Raw genomic sequence first — 27,493 nt, forward strand, 5'->3', positions numbered from 1 at the left:
AATACAATTTTAATAATTTCTTCATATATGTGATTTGAAAAGACTATCTTAACAAAGTGTCCAATAAACAAGTATTATGATGCACTTCTTAAGATTATTTAGAGACATGAGCACCATGTGGTATTTTTTGATATCCATTTAATGATAATAGTTTATTTTGATTGCAATTTTAATTGGTGATTTCTACAACATTCTAGGTATTTATTTTGGACAGAGTGGGGACAGAGCCCTTGCATAGGCAGAGCACACTTGGATGGCTCTGAGAAGGTTGTCCTTGTGAGCCTGGGGATTGCATGGCCTAACGGGATTTCCATCGATTATGAGGTTGGTTCCTCTGTCTTCCAGCATACCTTAAAACATGCAGTATTTGTTATGTTTCATTAAAGCCAGCTGGTGTTCCACCTTGATGTAATCTTAATAACTCTTAATTAAATACTTGGAAAAGCCTGTTGACGTTTTCTTTGAAATTAATCTTTAGGAAAATAAATTGTATTGGTGTGATGCTCGTACCGACAAGATAGAAAGAATTGACCTTGAGAGTGGAGGGAGTCGGGAGATTGTGCTGTCAGGGAGCAATGTGGATATGTTTTCAGTTGCTGTGTTCGGAGCTTACATCTACTGGTCTGACAGGTAATTTATTTTTCATAAGTATTTTAAATCTCAAAACGTTGTTTCGGTGCCAGGTGCCTCACCTTTGTAGGATTAGCTGTTCCTTAGCAAGGTCGCAGGCGGGATCGCGGAATCCCGCGCCGTTTCCAAGGAGAGGGAGTTCTGAGAGATGAAAAGTGCCTCAGTGCCATAGATGAGAGCAGGCTTCTCCACCTCCTGTTAAGTGAACTCTCCACTGCTCCTCAGTCATTTGTTCGGTGTGAATTAGTTGAGGATTGTTGATGAGACATCTTCAACTTTTTTGGCAGAGCACATGCAAATGGCTCTATTAGAAGAGGCCACAAGAATGAGGCCACGGATGCTGTGACCATGAGGACTGGCCTTGGGATAAACCTGAAGGAAGTGAAAGTCTTTAATAGAGCACGAGAGAAAGGTTGGCTGTTCTTAAGGATGCTATTGATTGTTTTAATATCACCTGCTACTTTTTCTGTATATTAAAGCATACCAAAAATTAAGTAAGCAATGATCTTATCACCACTTTTTTACTCTTGAAGTATTTATTTTTTTTAACTAAAATTAATGTACTAAAGAAAGCATATAGTACAAATCCTACTAAAATTCTTCCGAGTGTTTCAAAAAGAAAACCTAAAACCAAAACACTTCCTATCATTCCAGCTTTGATGGTTTTTGTTTTGTTGTTCTTAAAACAGTCTTAGGATTGGGAGACATTAACCTGTGCTTTACAGAGCAGTAATTTCAGGAGATTCAGATTTCTATTGGAAAGAAAACAAGATTTTTTTTCTTATTAAAAAATCCCATCCTTTTTGTCTCAATATTTATTTGCTGAAATTACGTGCTTTAAATCACTTTTTTTTCTTTCTTTTTTTTCCTCCTTCTGTGGAGAGAGATCTTGTAAATAATCAGATTTCCTTTATATTCAATTAGTTTATCAAACTCAAGAGACAAAAGTTATTATAGACTCTCTGTGATTTATGGTACTGATGGGTAAACTTTATTCTCCACTACCTGAATAAGAATAATCTTGCTCTTTAACTGTCTTTTTACTTCTAAAATTCTGGTTTTGACAAGACCTTGAAAAACTTGTTTTACTGAGAAAAATTTGTTAGATGTCTACCAAAAATTATGATGATTTCCTCAGAAAAAACTGCTACTAGGTAATCCATACAAAGTTTTCTAGACATATACTCAAAAGAGAGGAAAAAAATAACGTTAACACTATTATATACAAAGTTTTTAATAAAATCATATTTATGGTGTTGGTAGCACTCAAAATTTGTTATAATAGCAGCATTGTATCCAAAGATTCTGTCTCTTCTTCTTAAATCTCTCCAAATGAATGCATTATATATGGCATGTTAAATAAATCTGCATTTTTAAAGGAAACATTTTTGAATAAATCAATTCTAAAAAATATATTTTTGAGAAAAAATAATTTGCAAACATATATTTATAATAATTTTACTATGGATTTCTGCATGCAATTTCAGACCATCATATTTTGTGGATAAAAGTAAATCCGCACCAAAATCCATTTCTTTTAACTAGGCTAGAAATTGTTAATGTCTGCTGGCTTGGAAGGGCTTTATATTATAGAATTAGGAAAATAGAACAGTGGGATAAAACAATGCTTCTTTATGTGTAATTTTAATTGATGGATTTATAGACTAGTTCCCATACGGAACAGGATAAATGGTTACTGAGGCTAAGTATCTACTGATGTTAGTTTGAAAAACATACCTGAATGATTTTTTAATACATTTTTCAAATTTTACTAGGGTACAAATGGTTAATGTCATTGGGAGGGGATGTCAGTGAGCCAGTGAGAAGGACAAAAGGGAAGAAACAGGTGAAAAATATTTTTGGAATGTTTTTCTCTCTCACCCTATTAAATATATATACACACATATTTTTTTTAAGTTTATTGAACTAAAGGTAGTTAAAAAGTTTAAAAAAAAAAAACCAATGTAATTAAATAGTGTCCTGACTTTTATTATTAAAACACTCCCCAACAAAAAACAAAAAAACAAAAAAAAACAAAAAAAAAAAAAAACCACCCCAATGAGCTGTGCTGATTGTGATTGATACTTTTTTTTCAAACACATCTTTTACCCTTTCTGATGAATCCGTCCTGCAGCAGGACTTGCAAAGATTCCCATCCTTCAGTGCAATTTTACAGGTGTGCAAGGACATGCCCTGACTGCCCTGGCTTCAGAACTGGCCATTTTTAAAGATGTTTACAGCTTGTGAACCATGGAAGCATTGAAGTTTTCCAAGAGATTTTAGAAGCTTGAGGATCTATTTCATTTTTTTTTTTTTTCTTCTCAACCTCTCATCCTTCCAAACAGATATTAACTTTTCTAGCCTAATAAAACTTTTAAAGTATCTTTTAAGCAAATGGAATGTAAAAATGTCTATACCTGAATCTCCACATGTTTTACATAACTCCAGAGGACTAGCTCATGGAATTTTTCCTAGGAGAACAAAATTAAATATTTCCTCTTTAAAGAACAAGCTACTCTCATTTGCCATGATTTTTTTTCTTAAAAGGATTTTCAGCTTGAAATGTATCAGTTAAAGAATTCAATCAACAGTACTTTCAGACACTACATCTTCCCAACAATTACAGTTTTGTACCTCAAAACATTCTATTAAAATGTTTTATTCACCTTCATTATGTGGAAAATGTTCAGAAATGGGAAAATTACTCTACAAAAAAGGCTGAGTTGCTAGGTGGAAAGGGCTGTCAGAAACAGAAGCTGAATTATCTCAACTAGCTATAATAGTAATTCATAGATAGTCCAAAATAAAAAAGACAAATAGCTCCCAATTATTGATGATTACAGTTATTTTAAATACAACTTGTAACAATTGTAGTTACTAATTTGACAGTGATTCCTTAATGGAGTGCAATTGTCAGGGAGTATGTTTTTGAAGTCAGGTTTTGAATTAAATTAGAACAAAATGTTGGGAAATGTCTTCATTAAAACAGGGAAGTGGATTTGCACAGTTTTTACCAGTCAATATGTGCATATTTAACTTGGTAGAAAATACCTTAAAGCAGTACTGTATTCTGATTGTAGCTAAATTTGACTTTTTGCCAGTAACAGGTGTTTAAAAAAAAAAAATTAAAGCTCAAAGGACTTGAAACATTTTCTAAGTCTTCAGCTGGTTTTGGAGGAATAACACATTTTATCTTTTTCTATTCATAAAATATGTGCTGTTGTGAATTGAAAAGGACATTAATTGTATTTGCTCATTGATTGTATTGTTTAATATTATCTTTCAGTGTGGTTAAAGTTGCATTATTTGCTCTTCTGGCCTTTTGTTTTCCTTGTGAACATAGCCCAAATAATTTTTAAGAGGAGAATTCCCAGAACACATAAAAATTCATTTCTATTTAACTAAGTATATTTTGACTTATAAAAGACAGGGTTTATTATGCTTTTTCCCAGGTACCAACGTCTGTGCCAAGAACAACGGCGGATGCCACCAGCTCTGCCTTTACCGCGGCAACGCGCGCAGAACTTGTGCCTGCGCTCACGGGTACCTGGCAGAGGATGGGATCAGCTGCCTCAGGCACGAGGGCTACCTGCTCTACTCGGGAAGGACAATATTAAAAAGCATCCACCTGTCAGATGAGACCAACCTGAATTCTCCAGTGAGGCCCTACGAAAACCCAGAGTACTTCAAAAACGTGATAGCGCTGGCCTTCGACTACAGCCTGAAGGGAAGGGGCACCAATCGTATCTTTTTCAGTGATGCCCACTATGGAAACATCCAAGTAATTAAAGACAACTGGACTGGCAGAAAAGTGCTAATTGAAAGTAAGTAAAACAAACCAAAAAAAATTCCCAATATGCCTTTAGTATTTCAGTAAACTTTGAGTGAAAAGTTGGTGATCACTTGGCTTTATAGAGTGAAAATGTCAATTAAATTTTACCATAATCAATTATTATATTCTATCCCTGTATTAAACATTAACCACTTCAAAATAATTTGGCTTAAAATGGGCTTGTGAGGTGTGATGCATATTACTAGAAAACAGAAGTGATGGTGGCAGTGTTTAATTTATATTACTGTGATTTTAGGAGCTTCACTGTTGAAACAAAACCTCACTGTGTGTTGCCTGGAAATTAAACTCTTTGGTTGTATATCTTTCTGGTTAGTGAGGGTGAAGTCTCTGGTGTAGCCATTTCCCAGTATAAAACATTAAGACCTTGGTCAGCATGTTCAGCTGATCCACCCTTCTTGAAGTGAAGCCCAAGAAAGGGATTTGTACTCATTGATAATCAGAGGCAAATTCCAACCTAGACTTTCTAGACTTTGAAACTTCACGCTTTGCACTAACATCAAGAAATTTCTGCTAGCATCATCATCAAAATCTTCAGGATTAGACAAACCATTTTTTGCATCTGAGGTCTCAATAAAATCTCAATATCTGGCAATAAATTATCAACCAAGTCTGACACAACTGTAATATGAGGTGTAAGGAAGGTACCAGGTTTGTCATGGCAAAATCTGAACGTGAATTCATAAGGAATCCATCCCTAATGCTAAACATCCATAAATCTGTATGACTAAAGTGTTAATTGTAAAAAATTCTGGTATCTTTAATTTCTGTTCTGCTTAGTTTTTTCTAAAATATGCAACAAACCACATTCATCTGTAGTCACTTATCACATGCAGATACTTAATTTGTTTGTTCTTTTTTCCTTTTTCAATGCTTTCTGGTTTATTTGAAGGCTGCAATTTCAGTAATTGTTTTGTAAAATATCCTATGTTCTATGTAGCATTTATTCCTTAAGATGTGGACAAACCATTCTGTGATTTTATATGATACAAGGTGTTGAGCTTTTTTCCCATTGATTTCCTATGTGTGGATATCTCAGAGGAATTTATTACATTTGTATTGAGATATGTTGAAGATAAACTAAGCAATGTTGTCAGGATGTTCCCACAACTCCCAGAAATGCACCCAGGGATTCAGAGTTGAGCTTGGCTGCACGTGAGACAGAAACGTGCAGTGATGACATGGAAGCACAGTTTTAACTCTTGTTTTATAAGAAGAGATTAAGAGTATTATATGAAAAGTCACTGGAATTTTCAACATTAAAAACAGACAAAGAGGAGAAATAAATACTAGTGAAGCACTAATGCAGATAGAAATTGGTTTTTAAAAGAACAATAAAGTATTCCTCGTTAGTTCATAATAGGTTGCTCTACAAGAGCTAAAGACATTCCATAAAGTATAGCTGGGAATTATGGTTTTAAGAAATTGTAAGGAAGTGTTTCTACTTGTAGCTTAATATGCCAGATTTCATTTTTCATTAGCAGAGTCAGCACTCTGAATAATTGAATGTCAGATGAAATTTTTTATCCTTGTATGAGCCTTCACTGTACATGCTTGGGATGTACATGTGAACTATGGCATTTTGTAGAAATACTTCTGTAAAAATGCTTCGTTTGTAAGTGAGAAGGGACATAACATACATTAATATGTTTATTGCCCTCTTTCATGTGTTTTAAACCCCTTCAGTTTATGTTGAGTCATTCTGTTTCAGCTGGTATTTTTGTAGCCTTCCATCCCACAGTCTGCACATGATTTTTTTTTTCTCATTGTAAACAGCAGACAGTTCATGAAGCTGCTTGATATAGTGGAAGTATTTGTTCAACCTCCACCTATAAGTAGAAAAGCAGTGGTAAGAATGGTTGACACCAGGAATTCCATCCACTGGAAGATGAAAAATTCTAAAGTTTTATTATTTCCACATTAAGAATCTGTGATCTAGAAATTATTAAATTGAATCCTTCTGAGAGATTTTAGTAATAAGGTTTCATTTAAGTATTGAAAAATTACGTATTTGATATTGATTTTTGCCATTTTTCCTCGAAAAATATTAGAAAGGATCTGTAGGAAGTTTTCCTTTATTAGGAAGAGATTCAAAACCCCATTGGAAATACCTAGTGTGGTTATATCAGTTCTACGCTCTTTTTCTTCTTCATTAAGTTGAAGACTACAAATCATGAAAACCTCTAATCAGTAATTGACTTTAATAGAGAAAATAGGGAATGATACATCCAAGACACTGTTGTCCCAGATTTTTATTCCCTGAATGTAAATCTCCTCATGAAAGATCTATTTCAAGGTGGATCTCTCCCTCCCTGAAATCAGATGTGCCACTCAAATCTAATAGATCCATGAACTTTTCTGCACACTAAAAACACTTAAGACTCATAGAGCTCTTTGTAAAACAGGTTTCCAGCTCACTAAAAACAGATTTACAACTCACGAGCAACCCATTATCTAACATGTTTTTAGCTCACTGAGAACAGATTTACTACCCAGAAACAACCCATTATCTAACATGTTTCCAGTTCACTGAAAACAGATTTACAACCCATACGCAAGCTATTATCTACCATAGTTCCGACTCACTGAATATTGATTTAGAATTCATAAACAAGCCATTATCTGACAAATTTTCACCTCACTGAACAGATTTGCAACTCATAAACAACCCATTAGCTAACACGTTTTCGGCTCAGAGAAAGTAGATTTACAGCGTATAAACGACTTTATCTAACTTGTTCTGGTTCACTAAAAACAGATCCCAAACTCGCCAAGATTCCTGTGCCTGGCGGGGTCCTGTCTTCAGCAGGAAGAAACAATGACAACAACAACAATAAACCAGTTCAGGATGTGCCCAGTGCCATGCCCTAACACTTTTATTATTGGTGTAATGTAGGGGTTTTTTTTTGAGGGGATTCTTTCATGTCTCTAAACTCTCGGTCAATCAGCAGTGGCTTTCTCCTTTTTTTTTCTTTTTTTTTTTTCCCCTAAGTAACTTTATCAGGTTACTCTTTCTTATTCCCAGTTTTTAGAAGCAGAACCTTGTTCTTGCCTATGATTTCCCACAAATGATCTTTTGGCTGATCTAAGTTGTTTCAAAGATTATGTTCATACCAAGCAGCCTTTTTAGAAGTAAAAGTTTCAGTTTCTATTCATTAGTGGTTTTATTTATTTATTTATTTATTTATCATAGGGAGAAGTTTGAAGTAATATATTCACTAACCAAAGCCTGTCTCAGTGTGTCTAGAAAAGCAGTGCAGTGTTCCAATAGGTTTATACAGTGGTACAACAGTACACAGAAGACCAATGAACAAATTAAAAATTACAGAAAAAAGGTGGAGGTAAGGAAAACCAAAAAAAAAAAATCAAATTAGAAAGAGGGAAAAGTATTAAGATGAGACACTCAGTGGGCTGTTTTTTCTTCTGCCTGTGTAAACAGTGGCAGAGACATTTTGCCAGTGTGGTGTCTTTCACAGCACAAAAAGGAAATGTTTTGTGAAAAAAACGCTCCTGTTTTGAACCTGAGGCACTCATGCCCAAGGAACGCAAAAATCTTCCCACTGCTAACGTAAAGTGTCAGATCCTGTGATATATTTTAAGGCTTTTTACAGTCTGAATCTTTTAAAGATGTTCCAGTGTGTGCTGCTGTTCTTCCCAACTAAATGGGTCCAATTTAACTGTCAAAAAGGCATTTATGTTCCCATTTCTCTTACAGAGCATTACATTTTATACATTGTCTGAGATCCCTTTAGTTTTGGAGCTTTCTTCTGCAGGAAAGAACTTTTAATCTGTTAAAAATAAATACTTGAATATTGCCGTTTTTCATGTCATAAATGAATGGGATTCATGATAACTGTGTGCGTTGGAATAGAGGTCCAGTGATTTTTCACTTTTTAAAGGAGTGAAAGTGTGAGGCTGTTGTTAACTCTAGGATATTTAAATAGTAAAACATAATATTTATCATTACAATGCCAAGATTGTTAGGGGAAAACAAAGTGTCTGGTTTGACAATGTAATTTTTTTATATGTGTTGTTGCATATTAGAGAATCAGAAAATAACTGAGTGTTTTTGTTGGAAGGGACCTTTAAGATCATCTTGTTCCAAGACTCTACCAGGGCAGGGATATCTTCCACTAGACTAAGATCAGTGGGTAAGATCTATGAGTTGCTATTGTAGGTAGCTGAAGTTTACTAATTTTATGTTAATCTTTTTTAAATTTTATTTTAGAAATGTGCACATTTCATGCTTTAGGTGTTCCTGGTGTGAAGCTCTGAAATATATTCATGGTGGGAGCTGACTCACACTGATCTTTTAGTTTGGTATGTCCTGAGCATTCCCAACCTCATTACTGAGAAAAGGTGTTCCTGCCTGTTGCACTTAAGATGGTTCATGAAGACTAAACAATGGTTGGGACTTATTCAACTCTAAACATTGCCCTTAAATTTATATTGATGTACACATTTGCCATTTTTTTCCATCAGCAGATGTGATTTAGTTGCATAAAATGTAAAACTGTGTTTGGTGGATTGTCAGGAAAAAGCTGCAGAGAAACATCCCTTTAATTTAATTGGGTTTTTTCTAAAGGGTAATGTGATCTAGCAAATATTATTAGATCATGAGGCTTTACTAGGCTGCTCTGCCATTAATGCCTCAAATAGCTCTTTTCAACAGCAGCAATAAAAGTGTATGATTATACACATTTATTAGAAAGCTTATTAGGATTGTTGTGATATTGTTCTGAAGGTGGTAAGGGTGAAGAGTTTTGGGGTTTTTTTTTAGAGTGCACATGTAATGCATGAAAAGATAATGTGAACTCCTATAATTAGGAAAACATTTCTTCCATGAAAATTGTTGGGATTTTTAATAACCTAGTAAAACACTTCCATCTTTATGTGTTAGCTTTCCATTCCAGATCTCTTTCTGCTTGTAAAACTTCTTTTATATGGATATGTTTAACTACATTGAAGTTATGATGTCATAACACTTGCTAACTAGTAATGATTTGTTAAAACATCCTTGGAGGGCTCCAGTTACACAAAATACTGTTAGCTTCCTAAATTGTTGAGTTGCCTGCATTTTCTTTTGTAGTCCTTTGCTACATTATTCCTGCTGACCCTAAGACCATCCCTAAATTTATTAGAGGAGGAAGTTATATCTCAGATAATGAAGCACAGAGTACTGTAGGTTTGCATCTCTCTTGTGATTTTCCTTGGTAAATAAACAGGGAACATTTGTAGAAGGACTATATCCATTGTCTGGAAAGAAATAATTGGAGGTAGGTATAGATTCTGTCAAAAAGCTGTTGATGGTTTTGGCAGACACCAAATGTTTTTTCTAGATATGAGGTTTCAGTATTACACTTTCCACCAAAAAAAAAAAAAAAAAAAAATTAACCAGACAAAAAGCAACAAAAAGAGTGAGGGATTTTTCTGCTTTTAGAATGGTCTTATATTTCTTTATAATATTCCCAAGAAATGTTCATTCTTTCCAATATTGTCTCAGGAAGTTTGAGTAGTAAGGTTGCATCCATGGAGATGTTGGTAGTGTCTTTAACTTAAACTACTTGTTACCTTGAAGAACCCAAAGCCTTTGTTCCTGCTGTCTTATTGCATTTAAAAATATTTTATGTGGGATAGCTTATAGCATGGGTTTATTTTGTCAAGACAGAGAAAAATGGTACAGATATTTGTTCATTTTTGGTATAATTTTAGCAGACTTTACATCTGCACTGAAACTAAATTATATTCTCAGGCTAAATAGAATGATGTCATAATTGGTTATTGCAGTTTATTATAAACTTAGTTCTGTTTTAGAACTATTGTTTGGAAAAAGGCATTTTGGTACTCGAGGAGCAAAGCGAGGGTGGGAATTCTGTGAAGTTCTGCTTGTGCAGTCAGTGAGAGATGTGAAAATAAACACTTTCCTTCAGGTGCCTTGTTGCTCGTGAGGCTTTGCTTTCAGCCCAGATCAAACGGTGACCACCTGTTACCTGTCACCATAATCCTACACAAACAGAGTGACAGAAACCACGGCCCCCTCCTGTGACCAGCCTGCTGGAACCATCCACAGGCTGAATCCTGAAAGGGAAACTGCAGAACTGAGCCAGAGAATGAATACTGATCGTTAAAGCCGTGGCCAATGTTCTGATAGCAATGTGCTGTTTGTGCTCAATTTTATTACTTTGATGGCTTTTCAGTGTTAAAAAAAAATGATGGTGTTGACAGTTGTTCTTGCTTTACATCATTGTTGAAGGAGTTGGTTGAAATAGGAAATTAAAGGAACCAGGTAACTGGAGTGGTGCAACTGGAAAAGTTTTGACTGTAAACTTTCTAGATGGTTTCAAAACAGAAGATAAGAGGTGAAAACCTGGGAAATGGAGAACTTGTGTGTGTGTGTGTATATAACCAAACTCAACTATTATTGGATAATTTAAACTTTGCCCTTTACTATTTTTATTTTCTGGTTGCATTAATAAGGGAGCATATTCTGAGTTCTTCAGCTATTGATTTGTTGCTTGTCTGTTGCCCAAGAAAGTCAGCTGAAGATCAGCATGGCAATATTTATAGGCTGCATCTCATCTGTGGGATGCAATCTATCTTCGTTAACTTCAGTAAAAGTGATAGATAGCATTTGGCAACGTAATGATGTGATCACTCTGGCATTGCCTTTGTAAATCATAGGCTGTTGCATTCTCTTGTGTAGATATTTAATCAGTTATACACCCCATTACTGATTTAATTCAGAACGTCAGTGGCAGGTGAATAATGTGAGTATTTGTATATTAATATCATATTGTATTAATGTTCTTTTCATTTAAGTATGCTATTCATGTGAAAATCATAAACTGTTGCTTCATGGCTAGAATAAATTTAATCAGTGCTGTAGGCATCTAATGTCATCAGTGTTTTAATTCAATATGTCAGTGAAACAAATGGGATTCTTTTCATTTCCAGTTTCTTTATGCTTTACCAATTCAGAATATTACATGATGCTGCAGAAATATGAAGCTTAGAGTAAACAAATTGCTAATTTTCAACCTCGGGACTAAATCTCCCAACTGTAGCACCAGAGAGGATGAGTACGTATTTCTGATGTATTTTCCAGTAACTGAGTATATAATGATAAGTTAAATTTAAGGAAAAAACTGCTCTAGAATATTCTTTAAAGGAGTATGAAATAAGGAAGTATAAATTTTATCGATGCAAATCAGTAGTGATATAACACTGCTTAGGAATCTTCTCCAGTGTCCTGTCTTTAGTATTACAAAGTTGCTGAAATGCTTTAAGGAACAGCCTAAAGTCTAGAGAACCTTTTCTAGGATAAATCTGTCCTTGGTCACTGTTTTCTCATTGATAAACAGATTTGCAGGAATTTGGAGAGTCATCAGCAACTAAACAAACAAAGAAGAAAACCAAAACAAAACCACAAACAAACATCCCCCAAAAAAACCCAAACAAATTTAATCTAGAAACTTATAAATTAGCAAAAAAGTGCACTGCTGGCATATCCAGCTCACACCATATGCTAGCAAGAACAACATTACTTGTGTTATCCATTTTATCTAAAAGTTGTATTGTTCTCTAAATCATTGCTCTTGACTTTAAAACCACCTTATTTATAGTTTTCTAAAGCTATTAAATGAGTCACTTCTGTATTGGTTGAGTTGTCAATTCCATAAGTACAGAACATGATAAAACTAAAAGTTTATTAGCAAATAAAAGTGTGTGCCTGGTGTAAATCCTTCAGAATGAATCCTTTTGGTAGAGTTAAGAAAATGCACTTGGTGTGTCTTTGCAGAAGTTAATTTTCTTTTTAATTATTTCTTTTCTTGTCTTGTAGCAATTGAATTCCTCTGATTCTTTTTTTTTTCTTGACAGCATATTTTTTTTACTGAGTTTTTCTACTTCAATTATGTATCAAACAATTTGTATGGCAAAGATTTTTTTGCAAAACTGCGTATTTCAAATAATTTGTTAACACATTTTTCCTCTGTGTGCTAAATGCTTTCTTGTCTCCTTACATGGCATAACCCCCCATATAGCTGTTGTCTAAAAATTTATAAATTACCATTTTATAAACAGTAACTTGAAATGAAACCTTCTTCTGGTCACCATTCACAAGTCTAAACATGGAACTGCAATATGGTGCAACAAGGGGGAACTTTGCTTTCTGATATCCCTGGGAAAATTGAGTCTCCCTCTTTAGTACAGGAATTACTCATAAAACAACAAATCTGGCATTGAAGAGCACTTTCATCCCTGTAGCTGTGTTTGAGTTGATCACCTCTTGCTGTGACAGGAAGACCATCATTATTTTTTTGTCTGCTACAGAAAAGTTTTGGACTATGTTCTGTAATCAGTTTGCGCTCAAATTTCTTGACAGATTCAGACAGGAAAAAATGCTAAAATTGATAGAAATTCAAGAAGTTACACCAGGAAAACATTTTTAAAAATTTTTTCTGTCATCTTAAAAGAGAAGAGTAATAAATGTTTTGTTGGTTTGTTCCTTACAAATGCAGTGTAGAATTGGTCAGAAAATGTCAATACCTCTGTCATTTTTTAATAGAGTCACAGAATATCTGAGTTTGAAGGGACCCATGAGGACCATTGAAACCAAGTTGTGATTCTACACAGGGAAACCTAGTAGTTAAATCATATATCTAAGAATATTTGTTTTAGTTTAAGGAATTGTATGTAGTTTTGAATTTGGATTCAGCATATAAATTTAATGGAAATCTCTGTTACGATATTTGAGAGAACTGATTATCTTTGAATTTCAGTTGGTGATTTCTAAAACCTTCACTATATTTCAATATTTTGAGTTACTTGTAGATGAGCTGAAGGTACATGGGGTTTGTTTCATAAATTCTGTTTCATAAGTAGGCAAACTATTTTTACATATTCATCTCCCTTTAAAGAGTGTCATCTCATTTATTTTTTCTGTTGATTCTACTTGAATATGAGTCATTGTAACTTCTCCACAGATATGTCACAAAATGTGACATCAGAAGATGGCCAAATGCTTTAACAAGAAAAATACAAAAAACTGATACATCATTATTGGCCTCATAGTTTTGATTTATTTGCCTCAAAATTTTGATTCAGTGTTTGCTCTTTCAAACTGATGAATCAAAAGTCAAAAAAGTTGGGACCTTTTGTTCTGTATCTATGAATTGCATTGTAAAAATTACATTTTTCAACAAGTTGAATGTAAATTGTAATAGCCACCATAATATAATCTTAATGATATTTCTAGATTTTTTGCCTTCTGTAGCTCATTAATAAGCTGCATGAACCTTCTGGTCTAAAAATATTTGTTTCTAGCAAAATAATAAGTGAAGTTATCAGCATACACATTTCTGTAGTAATTCACAAGTAGTGGTAGAAAATAATTATTCCTATTTCTCACAGTCTGTCACTTTTATATATTGGGATTAAATACAATTTATCTTTTCCAGGCATTAAATATATGTTTTAGTTGCTTATTAATATATTTTTCCCCCTAGCTTACAGTTTTTTGTGTTGAATGAGTGAGTGTGGTGTCATGGCTTATTAAAATTATATATTGATGCCCAGACCTTCAGAGCTGGTATTTTTTCAGTAATTTTCAGGTGTTTAGCAAAAGCCAATACAGCTGTTAACAACAGGGTACTTTGATCCCTATTAGTATAGCGTGTCAGTGCTACAAAATACATTGAGAGATGGTGCTAAATAATACAAGTAACTGTTGAAAAAATGCCAAGACCTGGTATAAATGATATTTGAAGATGATACAAAATAATTATTGTCTGGAATAAATGTTTGTTATTTCTAAAGTGTTATCTGGGGACACTGGAGTGGTAATACCAGTTTAATGCTTGATAAATAGAATTGATAAATATAGTGAAGTGTTATTGACAGTGGTCTTCCCCTCTATGTTGTTTTAATTTAAATTTTTGAAAATTGTAAGATTTTGATTACAATAAAAATAAACAGAAGAAATTTAAAAATAAAAATAAGCTGAAATAACTGAACCCTGCGAGTCAGCAGGATCAGCTTTGAGGACAAACAAAACCAGCCCATTGGCAGGAGTTTGATTTGCTCTGTCTGTCACCGTATCTTGCAGATGTTGGGTCAGTGGAGGGCCTGGCTTATCACAGAGCTTGGGACACTCTGTACTGGACCAGCTCCACCACGTCCTCCATCACCAGGCACAGCGTGGACCAGCGGCGCCGCGGGGCGTTCAACCGCGAGGCCGTCATCACCATGGCTGAGGACGACCATCCCCACGTGCTGGCCCTGGATGAATGCCAAAAGTAGGTGTTACATCTCTCCTGCAAGCCCTAATTCTTGCCTGGTGTCAAGTAACACTTCTTTCTTTCAGTCAGCCAACACTGCTGAACCCTACGGATGTTAATTAGATTTCTCCGTTTAGGAGGCAAATGTTCACATGTTTTATTGTTGGTATCTTTTGTTGTCTTGCTCTTATAAAGGACTTGCAGAAGATTCAATATTTTATTTGTTCTTATGCTTCAGATCAAATAATCATTGCATTTTTATGGAATGTAAAAGAAATTCAAGCTGCTTTTTTTAAGAGTGAGCTAAATGCAGTTATGGAGTGGTCTCAGACGTGTCACAGATGCCTCAGGTTTTAGCTTTTATATGTTTCAGATTCTGTGCTGCTTTAGCGTGTAGTTCTTAGCTTCATATTATGGGGTGGTGAGCTCTCTGCACAGAGCAGGGAGTCAAAACAATTCCTTCTCTATCTGGGCACCAAGGACAAATGATCCAAATCTCAGCCCAAGAGCACAAACAACGTGGGCTGGAGAGAGAAAAACAAGAAGGATGGGACTGCATGGGCTAAAGCTGGAATGGGACAAATAACTCTAATATGCAAATGGAGCAGAACTTGTAAAAGTGAGAGACTTCATGACCAGTCATCCATTTTGTGACCATTTTGGTTCATCTTGGGTGCAGCCCTGCCTGGGCTCTTGTGCTGCCCAAGGTGGATCCATTGAGGCCTTTTAATAAAATCCCTACTTTATTCTTTAGCTGTCTAGCCTCTGCTCTAGTTCAGCCTTCACAAGGCATTGTCACTCTTACTGCTTAAGTTTAAAAAAAATTCCAAAATGAATTTAAGCACTTACAAAGAGAAGTCTGAATTTCTTATGTGCAACATAGAGTTTCATGTGTTTATCACAGAAATAAGTGTTGTGTAAAAGTATGTAAAAATGGAAAAAAATCCTGTAAAGAAGTCTAACTTAGTTCCATCCCACCAATCTCAAAAATACTGTGTTAGTGAGAGAATTTTTATTTCTTACTTGAGTGTCTTACATATTTGTGGTTCTTTAAATTTTCTCTGTTAATTCTAGGAGAAAAGCAATCTGCCTTTTCTCCTTCTTATAACTTTCTCTGTCTTTTGGGGAAGTTGGGGAACATTTATGCCATATTAAATTCTATTTTTAACTTGTGTTAGCTGAACATACAAAGCTGCATGAATAGTGGAGCATATTTCCATCTGTGACTTCCTATCCTGTTAATGCAAGTGAGGGGTTTATGCTGCATTGTAAAATACAATTACCAAGGTACCACCAATAAACCCCAAAGCTCTGATGGAGATTGCAGTGAGAGGAGGGGCAGGTTCTGTCAGTCCATGGATTAGAATTCCATCAGCAGCCTGGTCCATAACATTTTCTGTATTGTTAGCAACAAGGGGCTGACTGAGCCTCCTGTAGAGCACATTAAGGTCCTTTTCTTCCCATTATCAACTCTCTGCACACCATTCCTTGGTCTGTATTAGAGCTCAAACATGGGAGAAGCTGCAGATTGATTTCACTGTTAAATATTACTAATATACACATTAGCTGAATTAAGTGTATATCATTACACAGCTTCTATCTCTCTCTAATGGTAAATTACTACAGAGACAAGATCAGGATTGAACAGATCTGTAAGAGAAAAGAATTATACTCCTATGCAAATTAAGGAGCTACATAACTGCTATAATTTATATATATATATTTAACCTAATTATAGGCTGTTGCATTTTCTTATTCACTATTGATTATCACAATTATTTATAGATGCCATTCATAGTTGTTTATGAAGGCATTTGTTTGGGTTTTTTTCTCTGTTGCTCATTTTGTAGAGAATTAAATTATAAAATGTATCTTATGGTTGTGTTTGTTATTTTGATTTTAATACAGCTTAATGTTTTGGACTAACTGGAATGAGCAGCTCCCAAGCATCATGAGATCCACCCTCTCAGGCAAAAATGCCCAGGTTATCATTAGCACTGATATTCTGACACCAAATGGACTCACCATTGATCACAGGGCAGAGAAACTTTACTTTTCAGATGGCAGCTTGGGGAAAATTGAGAGGTGTGAATATGATGGATCACAAAGATATGTAAGTAAACCAGAAATTCTGTGTATACCCATTGTTATGTTTGTTTGCATCCATTACCATCTTCAAAGTTAAATGGTTACAGAAAGATTAATAATTGCCTAATTTTCTCCTAGTATTAGTTGCATATTAGACTTATAACTATTGAAATACAAATAATGCTTTGTTTGCTCAGAATTTCTTTTGTGTAATGCTTGAGTGTTTCTCAAATCTTATTTCTAATATTTTCTAACTCTACATTTTCAGATATTGAACTGCTCTCCATTAGTCTTTCATTGTAATATATTTTGGTCCTTGAAGACTCTTTTAGTTTCAGGTCAAGCAGATCTTTTACTAGGAATGTGCTGAAGGCAGTTGATCTGTGCTTGTGGTTTTGTTACATCTTTAGCACTACATTTCTCTTATTTCATGAAATCTTCATTTCAGGGACTTTGTACCTCCCCAAGTTCAGGATATAATGAATGAAGGGCATGTTCTGGCTTGTATTCAATTCCCAGTTTTACAAGAGCGTGCATCATCTCACTTTGATAACTATTAACTTTTAAAAAGTGCTTCATATGCAATATATGAACTTTGAAATATTTTTTTTCATCATAAATGAAAACTACATGGCTTTTTGGAATCTTATCCAGTAGTTCCCCACACTATTTTTAGACAATTTTTTTTTCAGAATAAAATAGGAGAGCCAAGCTTGTAAGAGCAGAACTGAAGCACAGTCAGCATGGACAGGCACGTGCTTTTCCTTTTTCCATTCGTTTTCCTTCTATAAAAATTGACCACAGCTCACTAATGATTTCAGATGCAGTAACTGTATCAAAAACTTGGCAAACCAACCAAATGGATTCTGAAGTTTTCAGTCTCTGACTGAATACTTATTAACACAAAACAGAAGTACAAAGTAATTAGTAGGTTGTGATTAAATAGTTTAACTTTGTTTGCATAAGGTGTAACAAAATCAGTATCACAGACATGAAGTAGGACTTGTTGCCACTTAGTTACAGAAACCATTACTAAAATAGTACTTTTTAAGTCAGGCCTTTGGCTTTCACTTTGCAGCAGCAAGAAGAAAATTGAGGTGTCTCAGTGATTGAACATTGAAACTTCCAATTTTTCTGAGTACCCTGCCTCTTGGTTTGGCTTTCGGACAATGTACCTCTTCTTCTCCATTGCAGTAAAAAATGAACCTCCTGGACACAATGCTCTGAGTCCAGCACACTCTTCTGAAAGCTTTTTGGGAGCTCTGGTGTGTTACACCAGTCCCTGTTGTGGGATAATCAGCTGATTCTGTTGTAAAAGCATTGATCTGGGTTCTCACTCTTCCTGCATTGCTTAGAAGAGGATTGTTATGGCAGAAGGAAAAGCCCAACAGGCTGCTTGGCCTCTGGCAGCACTTCAGCAGAGTGGCTGATCATGCTGTAGATCATTTTTACTTCATTTTTACTGACACAAGCAATGCCAGAATCCAGACTGTTGACTCTATCATTAACCTAGTGAAAAGTAATATTTGCAGGGTAGTTGTTTTACTTTGCTCATGTGCTGCCCATCTGGATGAGATCCCTGATTTCTGTGACATCAATACGAGCAATTATTGTTCTGCTCCTCTGGTGATCTCAGATTCTTTGGTGTGTTTCAGTCCTCAGCCAGCTGTCAAAAATTGTTTAGACAGATTACCCTTTTCCACAGTATCTCTGCTTTATTGCTCTCTGGTTTCAGTTAGGTTAACAAGGATAGAAATTGGGTAGTAGAACATGAAAGGCTAATGGTAATGTAATGAATTTCCTTCCAGATAGCAGCTTCTTTCTTCATTCTGTTCACCACAATAATCTAGTGCATTGAATTAGTAGAAAATCATTTAGCAATATTGAACTGACTCCTTAAAGTGGATTGTAAGGGTTTATTGATTTTTCTGTTGAGCTGATATTTTAATACCAGTATTTGGTTTCAGGAATACTCTTTCGAGTTTGGAAGATTTTTTTTTTTTTTTTGTTACTATTGTTCCTTCTTATTGCTTGAAAGATATGAAGATTTTGAGGTTCGATTTTTGACATTTTTTGTTCTGTTCTGTCTAATCTTCTGGTGCTTTTTTAAAAATTTTTATTATTCTTTCCCATTTTCTTCTGAGTTTTGATCCTGCCCTCACTTGGATTTAACATTATGGCCACACCTGGTTTTAGCTGCTTAGTGCTTTAAATGCAACATTTTTTAATGAATACAGAAACAGAGCTTTCAGCAAATAAAGCTAGTTTCAAGTACTGGACTTATTTTTCTAATAAATCATGAGCTACTTTGATTTATTTTTCCTTTTCTTCTTCAGTGTGAAATATTTTGTAACATTTTATGTGTGTAAACTAGAAACATCGTTAACTTCCTGTAAACAGGGGTTTTTTTTAGCATCCAGGTGGAATGTTTTGTTCTCAGTTATAATTTTGAAGACTTATAGGTGTGATTGTTTAAATCAATATGAGTTTAGAGATATTTCTGGTAATTATAGCCTTCATGTAATTGCAACCTGCCAGTAATTGTAACTTCCAGTTTCTAGGATGTTTGTTTTTATTCTGTATTAATGCATTTCAAGAAGTATTCAACTTCTGGTTTATTCAATTAGATTTTATCAGATATCTTCTTCAGTCTCCAGCAGAAGTGCAAGGTTTACGTTTGGCTGTGCATTTATGAAAAACCAGAGAAACCAGAGAAAAAATTTCATCTGTTGCTTAGAGCTTCAAATGTCTTCTGTAACTGAACCTTGTTATCATTATATATTAAAACATGGGATGAACTCTTGGATGTGTCTGACTTCCACTCTTGCAGGTGGAAGGGGTGGTAGGGATGTCTTTTCATAATTCCTTAAAGTATTAAAATTGTGCTTGGGTTGTTGCAAGTTTTAGTATAAATTTAGAGTTAAAAAAACTGAAACAAAAAATTGTCACAACTTTTAGTGTTATTATATAAATTAGAATTTCAGTGAGCTGTAAAGGTGACCCAAAGCTGATAGAAATATGAAGTCTTTATTTAGATTGCTTGAATAAAACCAATGCCCTTGGATAGGGTTGTGACATAATACAGAGACTCCAGGAAATGAAATACAATGGGCACAGAAAATGTTTGGTTTTGTGGCACTGTATTTGGATCTCAGCTCTCCCAAGGCTGAACAGCAAAGATCAGTTCTGCAGTGAATTTGCATTCTATTGTTACCATCTGAGATAAATTAGGACAGTGATGCCCAGCACAAAAAGCTGAGCAGGGCAGTGCTTTAGTCCTGGTTTTAACAATAAAATCTTTCCAACTGGGACAGTTTCACTCTATCACAGAGAAAAATATGGGGCAGCAAAATCTGCATGGCCAGATTTCATAAAGATCTTTCAGAAACATAGGTGATTTCTAATTTTTTTTTTTTCCCTGAAATGTCTGAATAGGAATACTGCAAGCTTTTAAGAGTGTATTATGAAAAGTGTCTTACTGGAAATGTGCACAATTAGAGAAAAAATCTTTTACCATTAATTTATTCCCATTTATCTTTTAATACTTTTCATTCCGGAAAAATGTTGGGTAGAGAAAAGTTGTCCTCCTGGGATATTTATCACTGGGAAAAAAATCTTTACTGGGTAAAATGATTTGCTGTCCAACCCTCTTTAAAATATGCAGCAATACATGATGTGCATAGTGAAGCAGAATTTGTTATAATTATCTGATTAATGTAAGCAATTTTGACATGCTGTCTGTATAAGTGAATTTAAACATGGACAGGAATGTTCCTGTGCACAGGACTAGAATTATTTGTTAGCAGATTGTTGACATACCCTGGCCTGGCACAGGTGGGAGCAAACCTGGAGCATCCCTTGGTATGGAATCCTGCAGAACTGGGGCACCTTTTTAGTCTCCAAGGCATAGCTGTAGTATCCAAACTGGGGGCTTTGTTTCACAAAATGAAATTTGGATGCCCTCTATAGTAGGTGCATTTGTTATATGGAGAAAAACTTCCTACACACCCACAATGAATTATTTAATACTTAAATATGGGATTGACTATTACTGCTCTGTTCTCATCCCAGCATTTTTTAAAGAGCTGTCACACAGCATTCCCTTGCAAGCACAAAGGATTGCTGATTCATGGAGCTTTCCATGAGCACTCATAGTTGTTATAAACTCCCTCTGGGAAAGGGGATAAAGCACACCAAGCAGATGGAAAACCATGGTGATCTAAGTACAGATGTTAAAGGATATTATTTTTCTAGTTTTATCCCAATTTCCCTATGATAAGTTGCGCATAGACACAGGATCTTTTTAGGATCATAGCCTGGGTGAGAACTGTTGCCTCTTTATAAATATACATAACCTGCTATTTTTTCCACAGACAAATCTAGAATACAATTCAATAAAAATAATGAGTATTATTTATGTCCATTATCTAATAGAGCTAACCCCTTTCCTGTAATTCTCTTCAGCCAAAATTAAACTTTCAACTGAACAACTGATATCAATTCATCATATTCTTCAGAAGGAAAACTGTTCACGTGAAATTTTAAATTCTGATATATGTAAAGAAAGAACATATGCAAATATTTTACAGGAGCTGTGATTTGGATTGAGATAAAATTCATTGTATTTCAAACTTTATGGTGACCTTGTAGTGATAGCTTTTTCAAACAATATAGTGACCTTCAATTCATTTGTTCCTTCTAGGCTTTAAATTAGTTATTACTGTGGTGGGATTGTTTTGTTTTTTTTTCTGAATGGGGAAACCTGAAACATTTATTGTCTAGGGTTCAAATTTCTAATGTGATGATGTGGTGAGTACTCTTCAGTTCTAAAGCTCTTCAGTTCACTTTGGTTCCTAAAGACTGAATATTTAGACTTTCAGCCATGCTGAAAGAACCTCTTCTCTCTTCTGCTGGAGCTATTAAGCAGGTAAGGTGTTGAGTAGGTATTTTTACAGGCACGTTTAGATAAACTGCGATTTTTTTAATTAAGGAACAGCTGCCTGGTTTTCTGAAATTTGGATGCCTGTGGCATCCTTTTAACACATTTTAAGTGCTGTTATCTCATTTCCCCAGGTGTTGCAGGTGTAAAAGTATTAAGTCTTTCCCCTAAACGTCGTGCGAGTCGCAGTTTGCACTTTAAAATCCTCTCATTCATTGACAGCACTTCCTCTCCTGTTTCTCTTCTGCACTGTTGCACTTTAGGTCATTGTCAAGTCTGGCCCAGGCACCTTCCTCAGCCTGGCTGTGTACGACGAGTACATCTTCTGGTCAGATGGAGTGAGGAGAGCCATCCTGCGTTCCAGCAAGTACACGGGAGGGGACACCAAGGTTCTCCGCTCCGACATCCCGCACCAGCCCATGGGAATCATCGCTGTTGCCAACGACACCAACAGCTGTAAGCTACAAAGCAGTTTTCCTAATGCCAATACCATTCATTTCTGGGATTTTACTTGGTTTTAGCTGAGTTCAAAGTGTTTCATGGTGTTTCATTAATTCTTTCGTTAAGAAAAGATGGTGTATAACCTTTTCCCAAGTGTCTTGGTTTGAAAGGACAGGTGTCTGCTAAGGAAGGCAGGAGCCTTCCTTGAAATGGAAAATGTAAATCCCCACCCTCCAAATTATTATAATTTTTTTAATAAGAGGATCTCAGGCAAAGATATGGGAATAGGAATAACAGTTCTTTACTAGGAAAATTAAAATACAAATGTGATAGTACAAACAAACAAAAGAAAATCCATTGACAGAGACAGAATAGGACCTGACCCCCTGTGGGTCAGGGTGGTGGCACAGTCCCATCCCAGGGTGGCTCAGCCCTCCTGCAGTGCCAGCTGTGCTTCTGCTGGAGCAGGGATCCTGGAGAAGGTGAAGTTTTCTCTGAAGGTCCAGGGCTGCTGGAGATGGGCCTGGTCTTTTTCTGGGAATATAGTGGAGAAGAAAGCTGCTCCTCTGGAAATACACTGGGCAAAGGCGGCTGTGCTGTTCCAAATTTCAGATTATATCCAGGTAGGAATTCTTGGCTCCTCCCCCTGGGCGGAGTGTCTCCTGATGGGATGATGTAATTTTATCAGCCATGCAGGGACACTCACTAACCCATTAAAGAAGACATTTTCCCAGAGGGAGGATTGGTTTGTGGAAGAGATAAAGAAAACTGCCCAATTAATTGTCCCACCTCTAACAGATGGCAAGAGAATACGCACTTATCTTACAACCCAGGACACCAAGTCAATAAGCATTATTTAGAATGTTCTGCTATGGGTGTTGAGCTCAGTGGATAGCAGTTAAATACTTTCCTGTCAAATTTCTGCAGTTTTGAATGTTGCAAGTTTTTGAAATTATTATTTTTCAGGTGTTTGTTTATCTTTAGCATGCCAGCATCTGAGGGATGCTGACATTTTCATCTGACTGATAAAACCTGAATCAATTGCCCATGAATCTGAGATATGGTGACTTTTGCTCTCTCAAAGACATTGGCCACTGAAGCAAATTTAATAAAATAGAGTTCATCTCTTGTTGTTTGTCTTCCAGGTGAGTTATCTCCCTGTGCACAAATGAATGGAGGCTGCCATGATTTGTGCCTTCTGACGCCTGATGGACGAGTGAACTGCTCGTGCAGAGGGGACAGAGTCCTGATAGATGATAACAGATGTGTGAGTAAGTAATGGTGGCTGACACGATGCTTTTCTGTGCTGTGAGGCACTAGGCTTTCATAGGGCAGTTGGCCCAAGCCATTCATTTTATTTCTTGTGTATATTGAAAAAATTGATCTGGCTATTCAGCACAAACCAGGCTTTTAAATTTTTTGTCTTGTAAGCCTTTTGGGGCGTTAAAACATGTTCATACTATCCTTAAACTCCTAGTATGGTAGTGGGTTGCTGTTACCTGTTAATAGAATTTTTACCTATTTATCACAATTACTGCAGAGATAGAAATATCTGTATGTATCCTTCCCTAGAATTATGTGGGATAAGCTACTGAAACTGAACCTTAATTAAATCACTTTCTCACCTATCTCTCTGTGTTGTCAAACCAGTGACTGGCAGTGGAGGTGAGAGAGGTTCAGCAGATGACTTCACATGCCTAACAATTTATTTTATAATTATATGGCATTTATATTTTCCAAATGCATCACAATTCTTAAAATTGCTCTTAGGTAAAACCATGTTTAAATTGTCATCTAGGACATGAAATAAGATTTAATCTTCTAAATTATTCTGTAGAGTGTTTGCAGGAAATGTTGATCTCAGCTATCAGGAAAAAAGAAGACGACATTAAATGATGGGGTAGAGTAGCAGAGAAAGGATGGAAACAAGACAGACTAGAGTTTAGCTTTGAGATCAAAAGTTCCTTTCTTCATAAAAGAATTGCAAGTGATACTCAATAAAATTGAAAGTTGGCAATTCCAGCTGAGAGAAGGAATTAACTGTCCTTTCACAGTGTAATTAGGCTGTGTAACTTTCTGCCAGTCAAGAGTCTTGAGACAAAGCTGCAGTGAAATTCTGAGAGGGAGAGATGGTGATATGGGTAATGACTACTCTGACTACTTACTTGTCATCAAAGAAACCATTTGAAAGGTGCTTAAATTCTTTGTTTCTGCAAGATGGAGTTTGAAGCAATCTCTACAGGGGTGTCCAGTTAGACTCAAACTGAGGGCAGGTTATGCTACATATACTTTTAATGTTTTCATTTTTTTTCTAAAGATTGCAGTCTAAGATGCTGAACTAGATGAAATATGAATGTTATTGATAATTGTTCTCCATAAACGGAGGGAAAAGAGATAAAAATACAAGAATGTACAGGACTAAATAAGTCATGTTCAAGACCAGATCTCGCCTTGTTCAGAATCTGTTTTCAGCACTTTTTCTTCGTGTTTCAATCAAATCAAGAAATGCTTTCAATTTATATTGGCTTGGCTATTGAGTATTACAGACATTGGTTCTTCCTGAATTTTTGCTGAAGTGATTATAATGGAAACAAGAAAGAAGCATAACAATTGGATATAATTTCTCCATTCTTCTTCTTGAGTGATCCTAAATGCTCTTAGTTTCTCTTCACTTTGATATTTTGGTTAGAACCATACTCACAAAGCAGTCGAATCACTTATCCTGAAGTTCATTACCAAACTGTTGTGTCCAATTTGTGAAATGTTTTTGTTTCTTAAGTAAAAGAGTTAAAGTTTTAAATGTGCACCTGGTTCTCTTCTAAAATAATAAATAAAACATCCACTAGATGAGAAGGGGAGGGATTTTGTGAACAAAAGAAAAAAGTAAAATGGAAGCAGGAGGTTTTCTCCCTTGGGGTTTAGGCTGTATCATTCAAGCTGGGAGTTGGGGAGGCATGGGTGAGTAGAAGGAAGCTGAGCACAGCAGTTCCAAAGTTCTTATCTTATCAGAAGGAGTGCTTGTGAATTGCTTCCCTGCATGTGCCTTCATGGATATTTGTCAAAGTATTTTCTTTTACAGGTTCTCTCTGTAGAAGCTTTTAAATTCTGATGCCATGGTGCGTTTTACTGTTTTGTACTCATGTTTTCAAAATTCATGTAGGTCAAGATTGAAATGCAGCCAGCATGTTTCCTCATTTTCACGAGTTGTAAAAGCTTTTAAAAATTACCTGTTAATGTGGTTTATGTTTAGGTAAAAATTCTACTTGCAACATCTATTCAGAGTTTGAATGTGGGAACGGTGAATGCATTGATTATCAGCTGACTTGTGATGGCATTGCTCACTGTAAGGACAAGTCTGATGAGAAACTTTTCTACTGTGGTGGGTATTTCTAGATCTTTCACCTTCCTGTTGTCATTTTGATGTTAAACATGTTTAATTTGCTTGCTCTTATTCACTCCAACTGCTTGGCCAAGATGCCCAGGAAGAAAACGCCAACACACATTAAGAAAACCTTGACATGACATGGAAAAATTACCTGAAAATAATTTTTTCTTCCAAACTTCATGTATTAACTGACATATTTAATAAAAAGCATCTCAAAGGTTCTCATGTTTCTGTCTAGAACAAAAAAAAGGAAAAACATGGCTAACTGCTTTTTTAAAGATGGAAGATACCTTATTGTACAGTAATATAAAATATATAAATGCTAGTTATTAAAATTATAAATAGATTTATAATTACAAGATTTGTTGCCCAGAGCAGCTGTGGCTGCCCCATCCCTGGAAGTGTCCAAGGCCAGCTTGGACAGGGCTTGGAGCAGCCTGGGATTAGTAGAAGGTGTCCCTGCCCATGGCCTGGGGTGGAAGGAGATGGTTTTTAAGGTTCCTTCAAACCCATTTCATGATTCTGTGGTTCTGAGAACAAACAATTTGTCTTTCCATGGATTTGCCACATAATTTTATGAAGGACATCCTATTGATTTGCAGTGTGACAGTGAACACCTTGTCTCATTTAAATCAACTGTACCAAATATTTTGCTACGTGTTGGAGAAAAAACCTGGAAGAACTGGGGTCCTTTCAAGCACTAGGTCGTATACAGGGTGTTGCTTTCTGAATCTGATAAAGAACAGAGTGCTGGACTCATTATTTTGATTAACTAATGCAGTGAGCATTATTATTGTGACTTCTGTAATGATTAGGGCTTTAGTAAATCAGTCCTGAATTTTCAAACATATCATTATATGTAAAATTCATACATTCTTCAAGAGTGTTCTTGAGCAGAATGCTTTTAGTATCGGTGCTCAGAAATCCAGAAACCTCTCTGCTAATATTTGTTGTTATTTTATTCTCCATTTATTCCTGTTTTGGTTTAGGCCAAATTTGGTCTGCTTCATTCTGTGTGGTGCCACATGCAAACATTCTCCCCAAACAAGTGTTTGTCAAAAGAAATGCATTTAAAGTGGGCATTTTGTACCAAGGTAATGAAAGCTGGGAATTAGGCCACCCTTTCTCTTTTTGTGGTTTTTTTTTTTTTTGGTCATTCTTTCTTATGCTGCTTACATTTATTGCTCTTTATCCCTATATCAGTCCAAGTTATGCTGCATAATGGATGAACAATTTCTGGAGTTTTTTTTTTTTCCTGTAGCTTGGAATGCATCACCAATTAAAATATTGTTCTGGAATGTTTGTTTGGATGGAGGGTAAGGCTGTTTTTGTGAGGTGTCAATCCAGTCATGAGCTGCTATTTAACTTTCCAGAAAACAGAGGCTGTCGGAAGGGCTTCAAGCCGTGCTCCAACCGCCGCTGTGTTCCCAGTGACAGAGTCTGTGATGGTGCCAATGACTGTGGTGACAACTCTGATGAATTTGACTGCAAAGGTAAATGGCATCCTATTTCCAAGGTGATTTCAGAATATTGCTTTGTAAATACTCATTATGCAAATAGGAGTAGCTGGAAAATAACGTGTGATTTAAGCATATGATGGGATTGATGCAAAGGCTGATTTTGGTTTGCACCTACTGTCTTCTATAAGGAGAGTGGTTTTGGCTATAAAATATAAAATATACATGTGCATTATGCATATAATATTTTATGTTTTATATGTATAAAATATAAAACACAGGTGCTGTATCTTCTGTGAAGTAATGAGAGAGAAACTTTACTGCAGGCACATTGAACGATGGTGATTTCTCCTCTGCGTGTGCCTCTTCTCTGAAGCAGGAAATGCTCCATTTCTCTGCTTCTCAGATGCATGGCAGTGTCCGTGT

The 27,493-nt window shown here is 35.7% G+C and overlaps 1 protein-coding gene across 1 annotated transcript in view; it reads left to right on the forward strand.

The window, feature by feature from the left end:
- Nucleotides 1-27,493, forward strand: part of LRP1B (LDL receptor related protein 1B) — a 477,945-nt gene that overhangs the window by 332,857 nt on the left and 117,595 nt on the right. The window contains exons 38-47 of the mRNA XM_059852348.1: nucleotides 198-324; nucleotides 479-630; nucleotides 918-1,042; nucleotides 4,083-4,454; nucleotides 14,586-14,775; nucleotides 16,666-16,870; nucleotides 22,048-22,240; nucleotides 23,371-23,496; nucleotides 25,476-25,604; nucleotides 26,984-27,103. Coding sequence (XP_059708331.1) covers nucleotides 198-324; nucleotides 479-630; nucleotides 918-1,042; nucleotides 4,083-4,454; nucleotides 14,586-14,775; nucleotides 16,666-16,870; nucleotides 22,048-22,240; nucleotides 23,371-23,496; nucleotides 25,476-25,604; nucleotides 26,984-27,103 — 1,739 coding nt within the window. The remainder of the gene's footprint in view (nucleotides 1-197; nucleotides 325-478; nucleotides 631-917; nucleotides 1,043-4,082; nucleotides 4,455-14,585; nucleotides 14,776-16,665; nucleotides 16,871-22,047; nucleotides 22,241-23,370; nucleotides 23,497-25,475; nucleotides 25,605-26,983; nucleotides 27,104-27,493) is intronic.

Source organism: Haemorhous mexicanus, chromosome 8 (assembly GCF_027477595.1).
Source record: "Haemorhous mexicanus isolate bHaeMex1 chromosome 8, bHaeMex1.pri, whole genome shotgun sequence".
In the NCBI taxonomy this organism is placed as follows: domain Eukaryota; kingdom Metazoa; phylum Chordata; class Aves; order Passeriformes; family Fringillidae; genus Haemorhous; species Haemorhous mexicanus.